This window comes from Artemia sp. Qi Xiang Cuo, chromosome 12 (assembly GCF_049724085.1).
Source record: "Artemia sp. Qi Xiang Cuo chromosome 12, ASM4972408v1, whole genome shotgun sequence".
In the NCBI taxonomy this organism is placed as follows: domain Eukaryota; kingdom Metazoa; phylum Arthropoda; class Branchiopoda; order Anostraca; family Artemiidae; genus Artemia; species Artemia sp. Qi Xiang Cuo.
Window position 1 is genome coordinate 3,184,732 of NC_142805.1, and position 22,876 is coordinate 3,207,607.

The following is a 22,876-nucleotide window of genomic DNA, read 5'->3' on the forward strand; positions in this document are numbered from 1 at the left end:
GTCTAGGGCTAAACGAAAATCAGGCTGTCCTCGGTTGGGGTGGGAGAATGTCGTAAGGAAAGATTTAAGGGAAATGGGAACCTCCAGGGAGGGTTTAAAGAGGGGGGCTTTGAATAGATTGGGATGGAGGAGGAATGTGCATAGCTTTGTTGGCCTCAGGCGGCTTGATGCTGCGGTGAGTTGTTGGTATTAGTGGTAATAGCAGTTCATAAAAAACCTAAAAGCTAGATGGGGCTGATGTTTTCTATTTTACTATATTGTTATGTATTTTACTGGTGTTCTGTACGAAAAATGTGGGCCAATCCTATCTTATAGGGCTAGACTAAAAGAATGGATGGGAAGGCTAGGACGCCGTCTGCGGATGAAGGAGGACAAATTGCCAAAGATTGTTCTTGTTGGCCAACAGTCTAGGCCAAACGAAAATCGGGCTGTCTCAGAATGGGATGTCGTAAGGAAAGATTTAAGGAAAATAAGGGTCTCTTGGGATGGTATAAACAGGGAGGCTTTGAATAGCTCCACTGGTGCTCCACTGGGTTGTTAGTAGCAGTAGTAGTAGTAGTATCGTTTTGAAATATCTCTATAGTTCAAAAATACTTTGACAAGTAATTTAGCACTCACTTTGGCCAAAGTATTCGTAATTCTTATGATTGAGGGAAATACGGCTGTATTATAGATTTATTTAACGCAGTGCCTTTCCTTTGAAATTGTCTCTGCGAATCAACACATTGTTAGTGTTTGAATTTTTCCGAACAAAAAGCGTTGTCGAATGTTTGTCAATCTGTACCATAAGACTGTTGTAGCCAATGGGCGAGAAGTTTGACTAAAGTTTTATACAGTCGCTATAAGTCTATTTTTCATTTATTTATGTGTTATGAATATAGTTCCAATTGTGGCTACTTTTTGAAGAGCTCTTACTAAGATAAGATTTATTTTCTAAAAATGGCTATCATAAACCCCTCACTATCAAAAGTTATTTGTGTGTCAGGATAAAGTCAAAATGTTAAAAAGGTTAAAAACATTTAAAACTCGCATAATTTATATAGGAATTAAACCAAATTAAAACATTTTGTCTTGTCTTTTGGCAAAAAAAAAGAAAAAAAAATACAAGACACCATTTTTCCAAAAGAAATACTGCAAGAAAAAGTTCAATATGCGTGAGATACACTCCACATTGAGTCTTAAAAAGAGAAGAGGGGAGGGTTTTTAAAAATACAAAATAAAAAATCCCAAAAAATTATTATAAATTTGTGTCAAAATTGCCTCGTCGTAAATTTTGTAGATCTTCAAAAGGTTTTCGTTTCCTTTTTCAGGCTATTATCAAGCTTAAGCTATTGCAACCAATTTTGAATACTTTATTCACATGTATGGTAACAGAAGATTACCCTGATGACCAAGAAGATTTTGAGGAGACAGAGACCCTCGCTGTTGTCGCTAGTCAAGCTGTGAATAGTTTAGCCCTCAATATGTCTCCAGATAAACTAATGCCCCCTTTGGTAAGAAATTAGTAATTTCGGTTAGTTACCTAGGAATGTAGTCTAGATAAATTGTTTTTAATTAATTAATAAAATTAATTAAATCCAATTATTAATAATTAACTTTCGACAGATTAGTTTAATTTCAGATAGTGGTGCAGCTAGTGGTGCAGTGGATGTAGCTCTGAATGGTGTTCATGATTGGTCGGTGGCTTAAAACATAATTAGAATCGTTTTCTTCGAAGCTGCTTTTGTCATTTTTGATATTTTTCTAATAAAATTAGTATTATCTTATAAATAATTATCTATTATCATGCATTATCTATATTATTACCTATTAATTCTTAATATCTATTATTATGTTATCTAATAATTGTCTATTAAACAACCTAATAAAATATTTTTTTTCTAATAAATTTTCTAATAAACTAATAAAATATTGTTGGATAGAATAAACTAAGTAATAATAAATTAGTAATTTTCACTTTTTTAAGTTTTCGCAAACTGGATGGCACTGGCTATTACATTTCTATTACTGCGGCATTTATTAAAGGCGCTAATAAAAAATGGCACGATTAAAAAAACGGCACTATTGTGAAACCGACTACTTCTACAAGGTTCTGGCGCTAACTTATTCCTCTTCTCAGTGTTAAGTACTGAGTAGCAGTACAAGGATAAATCCCCCCCCACACAAAAAAGGCTTATTAAAAATCAATAAACAAATTATAAACAAACCCGAAGTTTATACACTTTTTGGGGTAAACGTCACGCTTTACAAAACCCTACATACACACTTACTACCAGCTGTCCTTAACCCCCCCCCCAAATGATAAAAATATAATTAAAATAACTGAATATATAATAAATATTTACGACCTACCTGGATGTATAAGACACAAAACCATTCATCTGCTCTATTTTCTCGTCCCCCTCTTAAAAACACACAAAAACATCCTCATAACTACTCGAGAGACAACTGCCTGCATGGATTAAAATTCATGTGTAGAAAACCAGTTTCCTTTCAGTTCACTGCGAAATTCATGTAATCCATCAACTGTCGAAACAGCCTGAGGTTCTCATACCAGAGGACCAACATGTCTTTCAAACAGTTCGTAGTAACGAGCTGTAAGTAAGGAGCGACGCGGCCCAATAGTAACTGAAACTCAAAACGGAATTTTGATACCAATAAATATATCAAAAGAAAAATGTATAAATTGTTTTCGGTAGTATTTTGAGTGGTTGGTGAGAGTGTGTACGGATGAGTGTTTTATGGATGTTAGAAGTTTGGCACGATTCCTTTGTCTCGTGGCGGATCATAGAGCTAGGTTTCTGTAGGATAGGATTTATGTATTTTCTGTGTAATTGTTCTTTGTTTTATATTTTTTGCCGTGGCCTATGGGCTTTTAGCGCTAATGAATTCTATTCTATAGAGATTGTTAATATAACATGTTAAAATTGATAGCAGAATAATAAATTAGTAATATAGTATGCAATTGTTATTATTATTATTTATTTATTTCCCTCAACATTAAAATGTATAAAAAATACATAAATAAAAATTGCAACGATATACAACAAATAGAACAAAGCAACGATTTACAACATGCTTAGAAATATAACCGAATAAAATATGTCAGGTAAAAAAAATAAGAATAATAAATATCTCACTTGTTATTTAACCTCTTAAAACGAGCAAAAATGGGGTTTTTAAAGGCCAAACAAAAATATTGACAAAAAAAACAACAAAGCGAATATTTCGAGGGGACACACGCCTCTCTTCTTCACTGCGAAACGAAAAAATGTATTCAATGAGAGTGCCGAAGCAGAAAACCAACCGAATAAAACGCGGAAAGTGAATGTGAACGTGAAAAAACAATGAAAAAAACAATCAAGATGAATAAAATTCAATAAAGGTAAAAAATTAAAACCAAATACCTAACAACCATAAACGTAAGTCATTCACCAGTATCCGCGATTTGCAAAAAAATCCAGGAATTTGAACCGGCATCGATGGATACTAGCGAATAACTGAGAAATAAAAGAAAAGCATTCATTCACTCAAAACAAAACAAACCAGCAATTGAATGAGTCGGAGAGCTATGTCATCTGATTCCTGATTTTAATAATTGAATCCCTTGCAGATACTCTTTGAGACTTAAGGGGTTGTTGACGTGTCTGATTAAGTGATTGGGGAAGTGCTACAAGGTTTACATCTGGGACTACCAAAGTATCGGTTTCTCTTTTGAGAAAACCGAAGTACGACTCATTTATTCTTAAATTACTTAAATCAAACAGTTTGTGGTAATGAGCTGTAAGTAAGGAGTTACCCAGCTAAATGGTAACCGAAACTCTAGAAAACTGGGTTTTTGATACCAATAGGTACATAAGTAGAATTAGATTTCAAGACTAATATCAAATCTATAATTTTCATCGGTTTTAGTGATATCCATCAAACGTTACGCGCCTGAGAAAATTTGGCTGATTTTCAAAAAAAGGGGAAAAGACCTCTAAAAGCTATAGAACCTTAATGAAAATAACACCATCATATTGAGCGTATCAAAGAACCCTACTGTAGAGGTTTCAAGTTCTTATCTACAAAAATGTGGAATTTTACATTTTTTGCCAGAAGAAAGATCACGGATGCGTGTTTATTTGTTTTTTTTTTGTTTGTTTTTCCCAGGGGTGATCGTATCGACCCAGTGGTCCTAGAATATCGTGGGAGGGCTCATTGGAACGGAAATTTAAATTTCTAGTTTCCTTTTTAAGTGACCAAAAAATATGGAGGGAAACTAGGCCCCCTCCCACGCTCATTTTTTCCCAAAGTCATCCGATCAAAATTTTGAGATAGCCATTTTGTTCAGCATAGTCGAAAATATGATAAATATGTCTTTTAGGATGATTTAATCCCCCGAAGAGGGCTAAAAGTTATGAACTTTACCCAATGTTAACATATAGTATTGGTTATTGGGAAGTATACAGACGTTTTCTGGGGGGTTTTTTTCGGTTGGTGGGAGGTTGGGGGGGGTCGGGGGTTATGTTGAAGGATCTGTTCATGCAGACCCGGGTCCTGGGGGAAGGGAAATGGCCATGCAGGGGGCGCCGGACTTGCCAGTATTATTTATTGGTTATTGGGAAGTATACAGACATTTTCAGGAAGGATTTTTTTCTGCAGGGGGTGGGGGTGCTACAGGAGGGGGTTACTCTGGAGAATCTTTCCGTGGAGGATGTTTCTTCGGGGTAAGGGACATTTCTATGAAGGGGGCGCCGGATTTCCAAGCATTATTTAAAAAACGATCAGAAATTAAATATAAAAAAAAAACAGTTTTTTCAACTGAAAGTAAGAAGCAACATTAGAACTTAAAACGAACAGAAATTATAATGTATGTGAGGGGGTTCTCCCCCAAGTCAATACCACGCTCATTAAGCTACAGTTTTTTTTAGTGCTTTCAAAAGAGCTATCTATTCTAATTAAACGGCCTTTGTGATTCAGGGGTTTGTGAATCAATTTTTTTTTTTTAATTTTAACGTATAGAGTGTGGTATTGACTAAAGGGAGAACCCCCTCATATACGTAATAACACATACGCAATAAAAAAAAAATAAAAAAAAACAAGCGATACGGCTCAATAGTAATCGAAACTTTTAAAAACGGAATTTTGATGTCAATAAATGTATCAAAAGAATGTGTTTATAATGCTGATTCTAAATATATAAATTTTATTAAGTTTAGTATTACTCATCAAAGGCTACGAGCCTGAGAAAATTTACCCGATTTTTTAAAGATGGGGGAAGCATCCCCTAAAAGTGAACAAATTTTAATGAAAATCACACCGTCAGATTCAGCGTATCAGAAAACCCTATTACATAGGTTTCAAGCTCATATCTGCAAAAATCTGCAACTTTGTATTTTTTGCCGGAAGAAAAATATACGAATATAGAGGTTAGTTACGTAAGTTAATTTGTAAATTACGTCATAACCAAATTTAGAGACATCCATTTAGCAAAAGAAAAGTAAAATTTTTATGCAAATTTTGTTTACTTATTCAATGACGGTGAGCCAAAATAAAACTGCATTAACTAAAAAACGATCACAAGTTAAATAAAAAAAACAAGTTTTTTTAACTGAAAGTAAGGAGCGACATTAAAACTTAAAACGAACAGAAATTATTCCGTATATGAAAGGGGCTGTCCCCTTCTCAACGCCTCGCTCTTTACGCTAAAGTTTGACTCTGTCTCACAACTTTATTTTTTAAAACAATAAAAAACTTAGCGTAAAGAGTGAGGCGTTGAGGAGGGGACAGCCCCTTTCATATACGGAATAATTTCTGTTCGCTTTATGTTTTGATGTCGCTCCTTACTTTCAGATTAAAAAACTTGTTTTTTTTTATTTAATTTCTCTGTTTAAAGCTAGACCTAATGATGGTATTTATAAATTTCAACAGCTTCTCTGTATTGCTGGACAATACCTTTGTCATGCGAAATTAGCTTAATTAAATAAAATAGTATGGTCTGGGTTTTCAAAAATGTGCTCTGCAAGGGCAGAGTCAAAATTTTCTGGTTTTTCCGATTTTTAAGTGTGTTATTAATTGAGGTAGAGTGCTGAGTTATTTGTCCTCTCGAAATATTCGCTTTGTTGTGTTTTGTCAGTATTTTCATTTGGCCTTTAAAGACCCCATTTTTGCTCGTTTTTCTTTCTTGTTATGTCAGGCCAATGGGGTTTAAGAAGTTATATTTAACTTGTTTAAAAAGGGAAAGATTATGGACAGAGACAAAATTTTCAGACTTACGGCAAAAGTTTATTTATTTCAGTCTTAGCTAACTCCATTGGTTTTTTAATTTAGATCTCAAAACCCGGGCCGAATTTAAAGCTTTTGCGCTTCTAAGCCCAAGCGTTTTTGCTGCTCGGTTATTGCAAGATTTTTGGAGAAATTCCCGAAAATTCGGGGATAGCGGAAACACTGACCAGAACGCAGCTGATGAGCCAAAATTTTGAGAGTTCGGTGATACCGAACCCTCAGCTGCTATTTTCGGGAGACACCTAACAGTTTATAAGTGGCCACGGAATTCCTGTGTTGTTTTAAAATCATTTTTATGTGAATAGGCAGCGTGGCGGTGGAGTTTCATGATAAATCACATCATTCCAGTTTTTGTTAAGAAAAAAATAAATCACTCAGTGATAATTTATTTATCGATTTATTTATCGATTAATCAATTTATTGATGATTTATTTATCGATTATTTGTCGCGCCCACTGGCATTGTGTGCCCCTGGGTCCGGGCCTAGTGGGCCTGGCCTGCAAAACTAAATCCTGGCCTGCCAAACTAATTCAATTTTACTAAAACAAATTGGAAAACCCAAATCGTAAAACTTTACGATATTTAAAATAGCCAACATGAATTGATGAAAAATCGCAAACTTTAAAATCTTAAAAAATAAGGGAAGGGTAGAAAATACGCGTGAGGGCTACTGTTTTAAAAACAGAATTTAAAATATCCCAATGATATGTACCACATAACCGTATTTTTGGAAGATGACTAATTAGTTGACTCATTCTCTGATCTCTTGTAGTTGGCAATGATTGAAGCGTCGTTGATAACTCCTGATCCAAGGGCAAAGAGAGGTGCTTATGTGGCTCTGGCCGTTGTTGCTGAAGGATGTGCAGAATACATTCGTTCAAAACACATGGACACATTTGCTCGTGTTGCAACGGCTGGAATTCAAGATCCTGAAATGATAGTCCGCAATGCTGCATTATTTGCTGTTGGGCAATTTAGTGAATTCCTGCAGCCTGATATGTCTAATTATTCGGACCTCCTTTTACCGGTATGTATTATAGTCGTGGCTCGTGCGTAGCAGTTTAATGCTAAAAAGGGAGGGGAGGGGGCTCAAATTCCGTAAAAAAAAAAAAAAAATTAGGTTTGGATTATGTCTTTAACCCCTCCCCTTGCATAATTTGTTGCTCTTCTGTATTTTATTATCCTCTAAAAGTTTTGAAGTATTCTTTTTTATTACTTTTAATGGTATGTTCATTATGGTCCGGGCACCTCTGGAGTATGTAGAGGAAAGGAGGGAGGGTGACGAGGGGACTTGGAGTTCTGGGAAAATTGTGCAACAGTCAAATTGTATTAGGGTTGTATCCAAACGTGAGAAAAATCGTGCACATATTGCAACATTTTTTTTTGGGGGGGGGGGAGGAATTTTACCTCCTTCCCTTACCTACGTGCCTCTTCTAAATGTTATTAATCTCCTAAAACCCCTCGGGTACTTCATTACCGTTTTACCGATATGTTGATTATGATCCAGCCTCGTATGCAGTAATTGTTTTGTAGAGGAAAGGGGAGGGGGCAAGGGGGCTCAAATTCCGAGAAAATGAAGCAGCGGTCAAATTGTATTAGGGATGTATCAAAACGTGAAAATAATCGTAAACATCTTGTAACATTTTTGTGGGGGGAGGGGAGTGGGGATTTTACCTACTTTCTTTCCCTATGTGCTTCTTCTGATTTCATTAGTCTCCTAGAGAGGGGGGGGGGGGGGGAGGCTCAAATACGGAGAAAACGGTACAAAAGGACAATTGTATCTACTTCGATTTTACCTACTTCCCATCCCTACGAGCTTCTTCTGAATTTCATTAATCTCCTAAACGTCTCGAAGTATTTCATCACTTTTTTTTACCAGTATTTTTTTTTGGTCCAGTTACGTATACAATAAGTTTTTTTTCAGAGGAAAGAAGAGGGGGAGGGGGAGGAAGCTAATTCGGAGAAAATGCTAGAGCATGCATATTGTGTTAGGGATTTTTATATTAAAAAATCCCTAAGGGATTTTATTAATACAATCCCAGGGATTGTATTAGGGATATTAGGAATGTATCCAAATGTCAAAAAAATCGTATACATATCGTATTTTTTTCGGGGGGGGGGGTCATTCTACCTCTCCCTTTCCCGTCTCTAAGTATTTTATTATTACTTTTCCAGGTGTGTTTCTTATGTCCAGGTCCTTCTGCTGTAATTTATTGCAGTCAAGGGGGTGAGGAGGCCCAAATTGCGAGAAAATGGTACAACAGGTGCATCGTGATAGGGATGTATCAAAATATGGGAAAAATCAGATATATATTTTTTTTTTTTAAGGAAAAAACTGAAAAAACAATTTTGGTGCTCCAAAAAATGAGGTATTTTTTTCCTTGTGAAAAAAAAAAAAAAAAAAAAAAAAAAAAAAAAAAACTTCTGTGACTTGCATCTTTTCCTGGGGCGCACAAAGAGGGAGGGCCTCGAGGCTTGGATACACCTAAACCCTGGACCTTTTTTTAATCCTCCTCCCCCTCTCAAAAAAATTCGCGTACGAGTATGATCCTTCATATAGATAAGATGTACTGTCAATATAGAACAAGAGAAAACAAAACAAATAGAATTACCCAAAGTTTAATTTATAAAAATTTGATATCAGAGGAGGGTCTAAGTTTCTTTAGTCCAACCTGAATTTTTATTGAAAAAAATATTATTTTGTAAATAATTTGGTTTTTAATTAATTTCGTAAATATAACTTGTCAAACATTGATTTTTAAAATTTTACCAATATATAACTATTTTACCATTTAGAAAAAGTGTCCATTTGATTTCTGAAAAATATAGTGCAACAGTAAAAAATAAATTATGAGCTAACTACAGTTTATTTACATTTTCGTCAATTACCCATTATATTGATGTCATCTACCGTTTTACCGTATTTAAAAAGTAATTTTTTTTCAATTACCCATTATATTGATGTCATCTACCATATGACATCACGGTATTTAAAACATTTTGCTTCTTTTTTTCAAAGACCTTTGATAATCTTTACGAGATCCGAAAAGTCGGTGCAAGAATGTTAATTGTGAAAATGCCTGGCAGTTTTCTGATCGAGAGAAATATATCCTTCTTCCATATGAGGATAAGTCTAAATTATCATTAGTTTTGGCGGATTTACCCAAGGGGCTTAATTAGGCCAGTTATTCTCTCTTATAGTTTTTTAAGAGTTTTACGACAAATTGTAAGTCTGATAGTCTAATGAGCAACATTAGTGTTATGAGAACATAATTGATGAAGTGTGAAGTTTAAATTCAGAAAACAATAGAAATAAAAGAGACACTTATCTTAATTTAGAAAATAACTTCAGCTGACTTGCGTTTTGAAGTTTTTTATCATTTTTTAAATTTACTTTGCAATTTTAAATGCTTCAAGTAGTAACTTATCGCATTAAGGACGTTTTTGACCACTAAGGCCCCTGCGTGGGCCCTGAGGTGTCTTGCCACAACCGGGTTCGATCTCTGGGTCCCGTATTACCAAGCTAAAATCAACCCACTGCGTCACCACATGACAAAAAGGTGGACCTGCTCGGGATTTGAACCACAGACCTCCTGCTCCCCTACTGGAATCTTACCCATAGACCAACAGGCCTGTGGTTTTAAATGCTTTATTTACAGATGAAAACAGTTTTAAATTTTCTGCCCAATTAATATGTCTCCTGTCCAATTAAAAATTAATAATTCCTTGTTGTTTTAATTCTTTTTCTGCTAGTGCAACTTGCTAGTAACAAGCTTATGCGTAGCGGTACGGCTCTGTTAAACCATACGAAACTTATATTATCATTCAAAACTAAGTCGTTCTAATCATTAAATCTCCATTCACAAAATTTGAATAAAGTTTTAAAGTTAATTTATCATTTTAGGTCCTTTTCACTTATTTAACTCAAATAACATCCTTACCAACTGTGAAAACAGTCAATAAAAGCTGGGATCGTCTGTTCTACGCTTTGGAGATGTTCTGCGAAACAATGGAGGAGAAATTGGAGCCTTATTTGCCTTTGCTCATGGAGAGGATCTTCGTTGCTCTTGGCCCTGACCATTCGATGGCTCTCAAAGAATTGGCTCTTAGTGCCATCGGCTCAGCTGGTAAGCTTCATAAGTTAGTGTGTCAATGACATTGGTCAGCTGTTACTGTTTAAAGGTTTTGCCGAAAGTAAAAAAAATGAAAAAAAATTCTTACCAGTAAAAAAAATACTGACGTGACACTTACGAAGACCTCGCCTGCTTATTACGTTCAGTTGTAATATAGTACCCCCCGCCCCTCCTCTGGAAAATTGAAGCACATTTTAAATCTGGTTAACAAGTTTCGTTTCATCAAACTTTGTTTTAAATGTTTAATTATATTGGTTCTTTGTTATAAAAATGAAAAAGCTGAAAATCAGTTTAACTAGTTCTATGATATTGAACTTGTCGCAAAACTAATCTATCGGAAGCTGAAACACTGGTGACCACTCATAAAACCCTTCCGGAAACTTGGCAACCGTAGGACGTCGTCTGCCTTCAAGGACCTTCGCAAATTAGCTCGCCAAGACCCCTAAAGATATTGGGATTAAATGGCTACAGATATGGAGGAATCCTAATCATGGGCGCCCAAAAGCTGAATTCCAGGGGGGGGGGTCAAACCTCGTCTAATTGGCACCTTTAATGCTATATAAATGAAATCTCAGAACAAAAATATAAAAAAAAAATTTATATTTTTAAAAATTATAAAAAATATATGGATAACCCCCCCCCCCCCTAATGGGTGCCCATGGTCCTAATGGTACTAAAATTCAAACTAACTCTAGCAACTTCTTGAAGCTTCTGGTAAAAAAAAGAAACATATAACATTGATTAAAATTACTTAATCCCACGGCATCTGTAACGACCCTCCTATTCCAACCCTCCAATATCAGCAATAATTGTGTAAATAGCAATAACTCCTAATTGGTCAAGTCAACTATGGAAGATGGAACTAGCCAACATGACCCGTATGATGATGTCGATGTTGGACCATCAATTTCGCAGGAGATTCAGGCAGCCATGAAGAAACTCAAGAATTACAAAGCCTCGGGAAATGACTCGATTCCAGCAGAAATTTACAAAAAAGCCTCAAGCCTGGCTCCATGACTTTAAGGACTTTTCTGTAAAATCTAGACGCAAGAAGCATTCCCCCTGGAATGGCAAAACTGAATTAGTATCCTAGACTTCAAGAAGAGTGAAAGAGCAGAATGCAGAAGCTACCGCTGTATATTCATCATTAGCATATCGTGAAGATCTTTGCAATTGTTCTCCTGAATTACTTCAGATCTAAAAAAAACCTGACCTAAGCAAGCTGGATTTAAAGCAGGGATGGAATGCACTGATCAGCTCTTCACAGTTAGACAAATCGTCGAACACATCACCAAACAATAACATTAGTCTTTGTCGACTTTGTCACAGCCTTTGGCATGGCTATCTGTTATAGGACTTGTATGGCAATGATGGAAGATGGAGTACCGCCCAAGATCGATTCCCTGAAACAGGAATGGTACAAATGCACGAGCATCCAAATCAACAAGGAACTCTTGGCTTGATATGATTGTTAGTGAGATTTCCTCCTCTTAACAGAGCTTTTCAACTTCGTAATGGATTGGATCTTGCTATGCAAGGCTCTATCGGAATTAACGGGAGCTCCGATTTCAACGTCACCGATTCGGAATACTTGAACGATATCTACTGCTAGGTAGTTCTTCCCTGGAAACGCATGAGACTATCCGTAGCAGCTGCTTCCTATGAATTGAAGATCGGCATCGATGAGATGAATGCGATGATCAACGATAGATCTTACTCACCTCTCGTACTGAATTATGGCTAGATTGAGTTAGTCGTGAAATTCAAATACCTTGGCTCAACGTTTACGTTAAGACTCATTTCGATCGGCTCCATCCAAATTATTCCGCTCTGGTGGCGCTTTTTGCAACTCTATCATTTCCTATAGGTTTCAATCGGCGTGGCTTATTGGTCAAAAAGTAAAATATAGGGCGGAACAAAGCCAACCAATGTAATTCATTCTTGTCATTCTGTAATTCATATACATTAATCGTGGATGCAGTGATAAAATCAGCGTCCGTGTATTATCAGTCTTCTCAGTATTTTCAGAACTGCATGGGTCGCTCTGGAAAAGGAGTTAAATTAGTATTAAGACAAAAAAGGCGAGCGTACGAAATCCCTCGTTCATTTCGTCCTCCTATACATATGCGTATACATATACATATGCTAATAAAAGTCCGCAATCCAGGCTTCAAACTCGTTTGACCCCTTGAACGGAAGCACGTACTAGGACTGAATCTTCGCAGCCGAGTCCCGAATGAAATAATAAAACAATGTTGTGGCCAGAAGTTTGAAATGGAAACCGTCATTCGCCGACACTGTCTCTCCTGGTTCGGTTATGCCTCTTATAGACCTAATAATCATTTGTTTGAAGGGCACTTCTTTGCAAATCACTCCCAAGCTGGAAAAAACGGTGTGGAGGCTATGGTTCTGAAACGTTAGTGCTAGAGGATATGTCAGATGGTTTCTGGAGGAATTGTGCCCTGATACTTCACTTATAATCTTCACTTTACTATGATGCTTCAGTGTATATCGCTGTGGACTGATAATTGGGTACCCGTTTGACTAAGCATATTTCAAACAAAAAGCTGCACGAAAAACAGGGCTCTATCCTACTTTCTATGGCTGTGATGAGAGAAAGGTTGAGATGGTTGGGATACATTTTGTGGATGAAGGGTAACAGATTGCCAAATACAGTTCTTTTCGGCTACCCTTCTAGAGCCAAACAAAGAGCCAGTCATCCCCGAATAGAGTAAGTCGTAAAAAAGGATTTAAAAGAAACTAGAACTTCTTGGGAGGGTGTAGAGAAGGAAGCTTTAAATAGATTGGGACGGAGTAATAGCGTGTGCAGCTGTGTTGCCCTCAGTTGGCTTGGTGCTGCAGCGAGGTTTTAGTAGTAGTAAGTAGCCTATATATATATATATATATATATATATATATATATATATATATATATATATATATATATATTTATATATCCTTTTAAAATACACATTTTAAAAGGATATTTTAAAAAACTGATCCTTTTTGACATGAAAATTATTTTAAACCGATTTCCCAGTTCAGTGCAAAATTTCGTTGTTGTATTCGAAACATAAAAGAACAGAAACACTGTTTGGAGGCAAATACATTGTAAATAATTACAGTATAACACTGCAAAAGTTTTTGTTTTTTGTTTGCAGTTTTTGTTATGGCTTCTGAAATTCGAAGACTATTATGGCCTCTGAAATTTGTTCGTAGTTTTTGTTATGGCCTCTAAAATTCGAAGACTGTTTAAATAGCTTTTTATAAATCTAAATCGGTTGGTTATTTTTGGACTTTTTCTTGATAGTACGCTAACCCTACGTTAACCCTACCCGAGCCAATTTTTTGTTTGAAGGCACAAAAAATGATATCAAAACGTTAAAATTGGGTTTGAATGCGTCTGCTTTAGTATTTTATAGTCAATATGCTGATAGGAGTACCTATTATTATTATTATTATTATGGGCTAATTCAGAACTTTAGCCAAGGCTTAGGCCACAAAAGCCCATTGTTCTCACCCCCCCCCCCCGTACCCCATTCTCAAAAAAGAAAAGTACCAATAGTTGGTTAACTATTGCTGTCTCTTGATGCTTCAATTTTGATGTAGGAATCGCCTATTTCTTTTTCCCCCTTTACGGTAAAGCGATTCCTGGTCTACGATTTTTTCTTTCTCCTTTGCCGATTTCTTCACTTACTCTATTATGATTTGTTTTTTGGCGAGTAGTAACTAATTGGTGGCTGATTGTCATTTATTTTTTTATGGCTATTTTTTGTTTGATGATTTTCCGTTTTGTTTTTATTTTCTGTTTTTTCTTCTTTTTTGTTTTTTTCTCCTGATGTAGTTTCACTCATCTTAACCATTCTTCTATGGGGAAATACTGCACTTGGTATTTTTGTAGATAGGAGCTTCAAGCATCCCCGCTAGGTTCCCAGATACTCTAATGGACAGTTTAATTTTTAGGAAGATCCCAGCTCGTTTCAGGGGGGGGGGGGATTCTACCCTTCTCAAAAATTACGCATGTTTTCCTACGGTAATAAACTTTAATATGCATTCAAAACCAATAAATTAAAAATTTTGAGATCTTAATTGCAACATATCGGTATGCATTGAAATCAAAATTTTGTTCCCTAGAATTCTATTCTAGAATCAAATTTCTATTTCAAGAATCAAAATTCTATTTTCTATTGGCAAAATTTGCTCTTTCTTTACCGCTCATTTTTGTGAATGGTTTGAACGAAAGCAGTCATATGCTTATAGGGTATTTTGACGTATTAAATGTTAACTGGCTTTTTAAACGTTCGTTTCAATCTTCAGTTTTTAAGACTGCTACAACGTCCGGTAACGCGGATCTTGCGTTCTATGCAACAGAGGCGAAATTATTTGAAGACTATATTGGAAACTGTACTTCTATTGTCGATAAAACGGTTATGTTACTCTAGTGAAGTGGCAACCCCGATCCTAATTGAAACTTCAGCGTTGACGCTGTCCCATGAATCGCAAAAGTTTTTTGGCCTAATCATTCCTTAATCCAGCAAACTCAATCAACTTTATCATCTTTTAGCAAATGCCACAAAAGAAGCATTGGTCCCTTACTTTCCACAAATTATGGCTCTGCTGAGGGAATTTCTAGTCACGGACCAAGAAGATGAAGAATTGTTGAAATTGCAGGTTCAGGCCTTGGGTAAGTGCTACTATTTTTAGTGCAATTTTAACTCAACATCAAAAATCTCCGTTCATTAATTCCTTATATTTGAGATAATAAGATTCGAGTTGCGGGGATGAAAACGTGATATCGGGGTGGCAAACAAAATTACGCTAAATTATGTTTGGCTAAAAATTTGGCTAAAATTACGTTTTTATACCTGACGACGTCAACTAGGGTCGTAAAAATTTGGAACGAGAACGAGAAATATGGACAGAGAACGAATTAGAACAGATGACTTGCTTGAAATCAATCTCAAAAGTCACATCCCTATCGATGGGAGCCAAAGTTTATGAATTTTTAGTTTTAGTAGGAAGTACGTTCTGTATTTTTTTTTTTTTTCTTACTACAAAATCTATTATGATTTTTTTTTTATTATATATAAAGATTTTTTTTACCAAGTTAGTTTTTCTTTCATTATTTTTCAGCATCTATTTCCCCTGTCATCTAGTAGTAGTAATTTGGAAGCGCAAATTTTGGGGTTCAATTTGAGAAAAAAGTCGATATTTTCATCTTTGTGTTCCATGCAATGCGTGCATCCTTCAGTTATGTACTTCTTGCGATAGCGCAGTGGATGAACCAGTGGTTCTTGACTAAATGTTTCCTGGTTCAATGAGTAGAGTAGAATATTTTTATTTACAACACATACATAAATAAATGTCACAAAACAGCGCACTTGCCTGGTGACATACTTTAGCGCTGAAGATATTGCCAACGAAAATAAACACCCATCTTCTAACCAAATTATACAATGACGAAAAAGAAAACCATAATAAACAAAATGCTTAGCATGTCGTAAGATGTTTCTTCACTAGTCTTAGAAAATGTCGCTTGATGCTGCATTCTTGAACTGATGCTGGAATTGAGTTCCAGATTTTTGGCCCAGTGTGACGGATGCTGAATCCCACTCTCGACGTCAGGCGAATTTCGCACGAAAAGTGTGAACGATGAGTAGTAGGATAATTATGAAATTGGGAGTTAGTTGAAAAAATACCGAAGGAATTTAGAGGTAAATTACTGGATTGATAATCGTGACAGATACTAGAGATAGAAATTAAATGAAGCTGATCCAAAGAATAAATTCCTGAAGTCCCATTAAGGTGTCTAACGGAAGATCTGCAATCAACATTAAAACGAATCCTCATTGCTTTATACTGAAGTATTTGGAGAGATTTGAAAACAGACGAAAGGGTAAATGCCCAAACCGAAATGCAATAGAGAAAATATGGGTGGACGAAATAATAATAAATATATTTTATAATAGCTTTAGTAAAGAAATGACGAAGACGAGTTAGCATGCAAATATTTGGGGAAGTCTTTAACGACAGTGTTTTTACATATTTATGAAACGACAAATTTTCATCTGATTGAAACGACAAATTTTCAATCTCGCCTATCGCAATGAATGCAGTTTAAAACGCCCTTTTTTGCGACTTTTTTATGTTTTCTATACCACTAATATTTAACAGTGACGTTTAACTCTTCATAATTGAGTTCTCATAACTGCATGCCCCCCTAGAGTGCGTTTGAGCATCCCTTAACCGAGTTATCCAGCTAATATTAACTTCCCTTGATGTAATTATGGTTGCGCCATCCGCCGCAGCGGTAATTACTATTTCAATTAATATTAACGGCAAGAGTATATCGCGAAAAGCAATTTATGGAAATTTCGAAAAATATCCTGAAATCCCACAAAAAGTGTGTCAGATCGAATTGAGTACTGCACCACTGTAATCGCCGGAAACCTCATTTAGAAGAACTATTGTTCCCCGTCTTATCCAGTGACACTGTCCTTTTTCCATTCTTTTTTTTTTGTCACCGTTAATTGGTCACTGAAACACCGTAGAGGCGTTTAAGAGCTCTTTTGAAAGCTAATTTTTATATCTACATGCTTTTGTAAGTAACGAAAGGTAATAATAAAATGAAATGCTGGACAATTACTTCTCACTCAAGATGGCGTAACACACTTATTTTTTGACAAGATAATACAAGACACATATTTTTTTGGGGAGTTCCTTTTCTAGGGTATGATATCATATTTGAGTGACTCTGGTGATTGATTCGCTGTATTTTGTTTTTGACAAGGTTTCTGTATACGAGTTAATAAAACATACTTATCCCTCCAAAACTCTTATAGACAATCAGGCGAATAGCAACAATAATGAAAAGGTGTGCCGCTTATCAGTCTCTTTTTTTATTCTCTACGTATTCATTTCAACATCACCTTTTCATCTTCACTTATTCCTAGCCTTAGTGACCTACTCTTCTTGACATTTATTTTCAAACCTATTCTTGCACCCTGAACTCGCAAAACCTCTAAAAGTTCATTCATTTTGCTGCTTAAATCATTAGTATAATCTAAGTGCAGGAGAGTTTTACATCCCCATCTAATTGCGTGTTCTCCCATTGCCTTTACTATGCTACTTGAGACAAAGTCCATCAAAATGATCCATATAATGGGGATAGAATGCAACCCTGTGTAACCCCTGATTTAATACGAAACCAGCTACTTATCTCATTCCGTAACACATCCTCACATCCTTCTAGTACTGTCAATAATTCTTGTTCACAAAATAAATCTTACTTCCCATCCAAAGTATCACAAACTTTTTCATTCTTTATTCTATCTTTCTGTGTAACTCTATATCGGTGTAGTACGTTCTCAAAATGTTCTACTTGTATCTTTCCTTATCACTAGTTGTGGTCCCGTTCCTATCTTTAACTGCGACAAGTTCAGATTGACTACTCAATTTATTAGCATACCAGTACAATATTTTTACTATTATGCCGTCTTGCTGCATGTTCCAGATCTTCGACAATTTTATCCGTGGCCTCCACATCACACTCTTTTAGTTCCTTTTTTAATGCTTTCCCTAATTTCTTTACCTTCCTCTTATTGCACGTGAATGCGCGTGAAAATACCTATTTTTAGGAGTAAAATGCCTTTTTCTTACAAACATAAATGGTAAAATGTCAGTGTTTTGATGAATCGAAAATTGTGCTTTTCGGCCAAACGTTTCTATGGGCAATCAGCATCCCAAACGTGGAATCTCCACCCCCCCCCCCCCAAATGATCAACATACCCTAGATTTATATTCCTCTTCTGATATCCTACTTTTCTGCGAAGGAGTACAAACAATATATTAAATAAAATGCGATACCCTAGGGTATAGCAAGGTACTATGAGACTCTTTCTCTTTTTTCCCCTTGTTGAGGAGTCTTCCTTGGTAGTGTCAAAGTTTCAACCATTATTTCCCCATTTTGAGAACCCACCAGCTTCAGACGGGGTTTGGTAGGCAACATTCGGCCCTTAATAGTGGGGGGGGGGGAGTCAGAACCAGAACAAGTAAGTAGAGGACTTGTTTCTACTGCTAGGGTTTGCTGCTCAATAGGTCTTTTTTTGTGCCGCGGTCGGCGTTTCATGTGTCCAGGGAGATTGATCCCCCTCGTTATCCAATCTCTACAACGTATTCGCAAAATACCGTGCGTCATAGTTGGACACTGCGCAAGACAGCCCGTGGCTGGACAAGGACTGGTATTAGTAGTAGTAGACCCCTATTTGTGCTTATGCCTACTACTCTCAGGCGCACCATGAGAAGGTTTTCACTGCTACCCCCCTCCATTACTTATGACTTAAAAGGAAACGCCGGCGATGTTCCAGTAGTGCAACGGTTCTGCCATGGGACGTGTACAAAAATGAAGTTTTAAAATCTACGTAATATGGTTTATTGAAAAATTGAGAATCCAAAAACTGGATCTGTTTTTTGAAAAAAAAGAATACTTTGTTGTGGAGCATGTCTGAATTTAACACTTAGTTTTTAGATTCGATCTATGGCAACAGTGACAGTAAAGATATTGCAAAATTGGATTGTAAGTACTTGCAAAGGGTTAGTTGGAACTAATTTCTTGAAATACATCATTTTTTACTGGTGTTATCATTTAGGTCCTGTATTTAACGCTGATATTACTCCAGGTTCAATGTTTTACCAATTTAGTAGTGGATATGACTCTAGATCGCAGATAATGTGTCTTATTTTCCCTCTAATTGTGATCTCATTTTACTGTTTTATTAAATATAGTGTTTGGGGTAGATCCTTGTGCACTGCATGCTGGCGGGGGGGGGGAGTAATCCACCATTTCCCTTGCTTTACAATTATGATCATAATTATGCTACCTCTTTTAGATACTTTGGCTGCCGTCGCAAGAACAATTGGCGAGTCCACATTTACCCCTTTGTCAAGTGAATGTATGAATTTCGCTTTAAATCTGATGAGGTCTAGAGACGACCCGGATCTGAGAAAAGTGACATTCGGGGTATTTGCTTCGCTGTCTATTGTAATGAAAGAAAATATGCAGCCGTATTTAGGCGAAGTTGTTCAACCGATGATTGATGCAATTGTCAGTGTTGAAGGGATGACAGCATTTACGAAAGAAGAAGAAGAGGAGGCTTTCCCTATAGTTGAAGGTAAGCAATGTAGATCGTCGCAGGCCTCCAAAAAGATAGTGCTTATAGCTACTGTCCCCGACCCCCCCCCCATTGCACCCAACCTCCCATCGCACTTCCTGGCTGAAGGGTCATGAAACGGAGATCAGCGCCGCCGGATTGGACTATGAAGTGTAATGCCGTACCCTTTACCTTTTTACCTTCCTGTCTATAGAACTTATAGTTGTAATGTTTCACATAATCTGTTGAAATAGGTTGGGTCATGGTTAATTATGAAATTCAGGCTACACCACCATCTATATGTGAAATATAAGTTGGTCAGGACAATGATGGTTTTAATGAACATCTAAAATACCGAAGACATGGAAAATGAAAACTAGCTATAAGTTGAAAAGTACCCAATCATATATATGTAAAGAAAATTGGAAAAAAACAGAATTAAGTATATAATGAAAAACTGTTTTTGATAGTAGCGGGTGCCAAATTGAAAAAAAAATACGGGTGAAAATTAGCAAACTATAAGGTACAACCACATAACCCCAAATAGTTTCAGAGCTTTTATTTCTTATTATTACATATTTAATATATTATATAAAATATATAATAATATATTAACAATATATGTTATTTATATATTAATATATTATTTTTTATTATTACAAATATTTAATATTATCATAAATTATAATACTTCAGTAGCTTTAATTTGAAGGTGCACATGTCTGGCAATCAACAGAAGGTTAATATTCGAATTCGTACGCATGAAAACGCTATCAAATTTAACTAATCCGTGTTACGATTCATTGTGATACTAATAGTAATAATAGTAATTTGTAAAAAAAAATACAAACAATACCGATTGGTAGTACATTGAAAACATTGCTTGCGAGGGCGTGCCACTAAAAAGAAAATAATGATAACAATAATATACAAATAATATAATAACAATGATAAAAAATAAGATGTAAGGAGTTGGAGGTTGAAATCATGTACCGAGAAATAAATCATGAGTAAACCAAGCTCAATAATGCTACATAATATCATGATCTCGAAGTAACAACAGTCCAAAAAAATAATAAAAACAAATTGAGAACAAAAACTATCAACTCAATTAATAAAAAATTAAAATTCTTTATTATAACATTTATTCCCATTCAGTGTCAACCTGTTTCAATGGTATACTTAGTGAACAGCCCAACACGTTACTCAGATTTAAATTGATTAGCGTTTAACCATTTAGCACTAGGGCTAAACTTATTCCAAAGCTTAGCCCCCCTGTATATAACTTAAAAAACAGTCCTACTTGAAACTAGGCGAAGGTCCTCAATATATCACCTATCTCATAGTCCAAGAACTATGATCCAATGAAGTTTAGATTTCTCATTAAATGCTACTGTAAAACATCCTGGAAGACACCCATTAAGATACTCTTTCATAAAAACCAGTGTATAAAAATCACTCACTACAGCTGCAGGCATTATGTTAAATACTGTATACTGATCTCATCGAATGCTCAGTCCGAGTTCCACAAGATTATCTAATTGCATTAATCTGTAGCACACATTGGGCAAAGCATCGAAGTGAAAGTACCGAGCCCTACCGACGAACAGTGAAAAAAAAAACGGGTTTATCCGAGAAGAATACGATACCCGCAAAATATATGAATGAAAAAATGCTATAATTTACGGAAAATTCGTAAATTACGTTTCATCTCCACAATCCGAAAAAAAAACGTAACAAAAATAAGAAATAAAAACAAAAAATAATTACGAAATTCTATTTCAGAATACAATAGAGAAAAAGCGAAGAGCAGGCCGCTAAATATTGCCTGTATCCTAATGATACACGAAGTCGACAAAACGACTGCCAAGTTTGTTTGTTTTTTTGTGGCGTTTTTATTTCATTATTAGTATTTTTTTTTAGTATTTTTTTTCTTTTTTAAATAGTGATGAAAATGCAATTCTGCTGTAAAAACATCGAAACTTTGAAACAACAAAAAGAAAAGTCCTTGACAGTCCCAGTGTTCAGGTATGAATAGACCTAAAATCGGCACGACAAACCTACTTCAGAGTGTTTTGTTTACGGATTTGTTTTGCAAGTATGTAGGAAACTTATTCATTTTTTCTCTTTTGCTTTAGATCAAGCCTGAAATGAATGCCATTCGTTGACTGACCTTAGGGCATGCGCGATTTAAAATAAATTATATGCATAAACGTAAAGACTAGTAATCAATTTATGAATATCTTCCGAACAATTCGTGGTAAGGACCTGTAAGTAAGGAGTGGCACGGCTTAACCGAACCGCTAATAAACAGAATTTCGATATCAATAAATATGTCAAGAGAATTGGCTTATTATGCTGATTTCAAACATACAAGGCTCATTAGGCTTAGTGTTACCCATAAAAAAAATATCAGCCTGATAAAATTGACCTGGTTTTCAAAAAAAGGGGGGAATATTCCCTATAAGTCAAGGAATCTTACTGAAAATCATACCATCAAATTCAGCGTATCAGAGAACCCTAATGCAGGCATTTCAAACTCCTATCTGGAAAAAATGCGGAATTTATATTTTGTGTCAAAAGAAAGATCAATGATGCGTATTTATTTGTTTGTTTTTTTTTCCACAGGGGTGATCCTATCGAAGCATTGGTTGTAGAACACCAGGAAAGGGCTCATTTGAAGGGAAATTAAAAGTTCTAGTGTCCTTTTTAAGTGGCTAAAAAAGATTGGGGGGCAACTAGCCCTCCTCCCACCCCCTTCTTACCCCCCAAAATAGGCCGGTCAAAATTTTGAGATAGAAATTTTATTTAGCATAGTTGAAAAGCCCGAAAAAGTATGCTTTGGATATAACATACACCCCCTCCCTCGCCCCAGAGGGATAGGTCTAAGTTATTAAGTTTGCTCATTATTTAAATATAGTATTTATTCTTGGGAAGTATGCAGATATTTTTTGGGGAAGGGGATTTCGTGCTTGGGATGAAATTCCATGGGTATGATTTTTCGTTTAGAGGGAAATTTCCGGGGGTGATCCCTCCAGGAAAAGTATCACAGTGGGGAGATTTGACAGAATTCCATGCGACATGCTTTTTATGTGTCGTATTTTGTCTTTACCTATTCACTTTTACGTTTGGAGATGTTCTGGGGGAATTGTCTTAGAAAAATTGTTTACGTGCTTGGATTTCCAGGAAGTAGTTTCCACAGAAGGGGGGAATGTCTGGAGTGATCTGAAAAATTATTAGAATTTAAAGTCTTTTTCAAATGAAAGTATACTAAGGAGGTTTTTTAGGCTGAATACTCTGCAAGGAATTTTGCGGAGGGGACGGGGG

The 22,876-nt window shown here is 35.9% G+C and overlaps 1 protein-coding gene across 4 annotated transcripts in view; it reads left to right on the top strand.

Moving 5' to 3' along the window:
- Positions 1-22,876, top strand: part of LOC148945662 (importin-4-like) — a 112,306-nt gene that overhangs the window by 60,299 nt on the left and 29,131 nt on the right. For all 4 annotated transcript variants that reach the window (XM_089098305.1, XM_089098304.1, XM_089098306.1 and 1 more), the window contains exons 7-11: positions 1,311-1,493; positions 7,040-7,294; positions 10,172-10,394; positions 14,965-15,084; positions 19,289-19,570. In XM_089098305.1, coding sequence (XP_088954431.1) covers positions 1,311-1,493; positions 7,040-7,294; positions 10,172-10,394; positions 14,965-15,084; positions 19,289-19,570 — 1,063 coding nt within the window. The remainder of the gene's footprint in view (positions 1-1,310; positions 1,494-7,039; positions 7,295-10,171; positions 10,395-14,964; positions 15,085-19,288; positions 19,571-22,876) is intronic.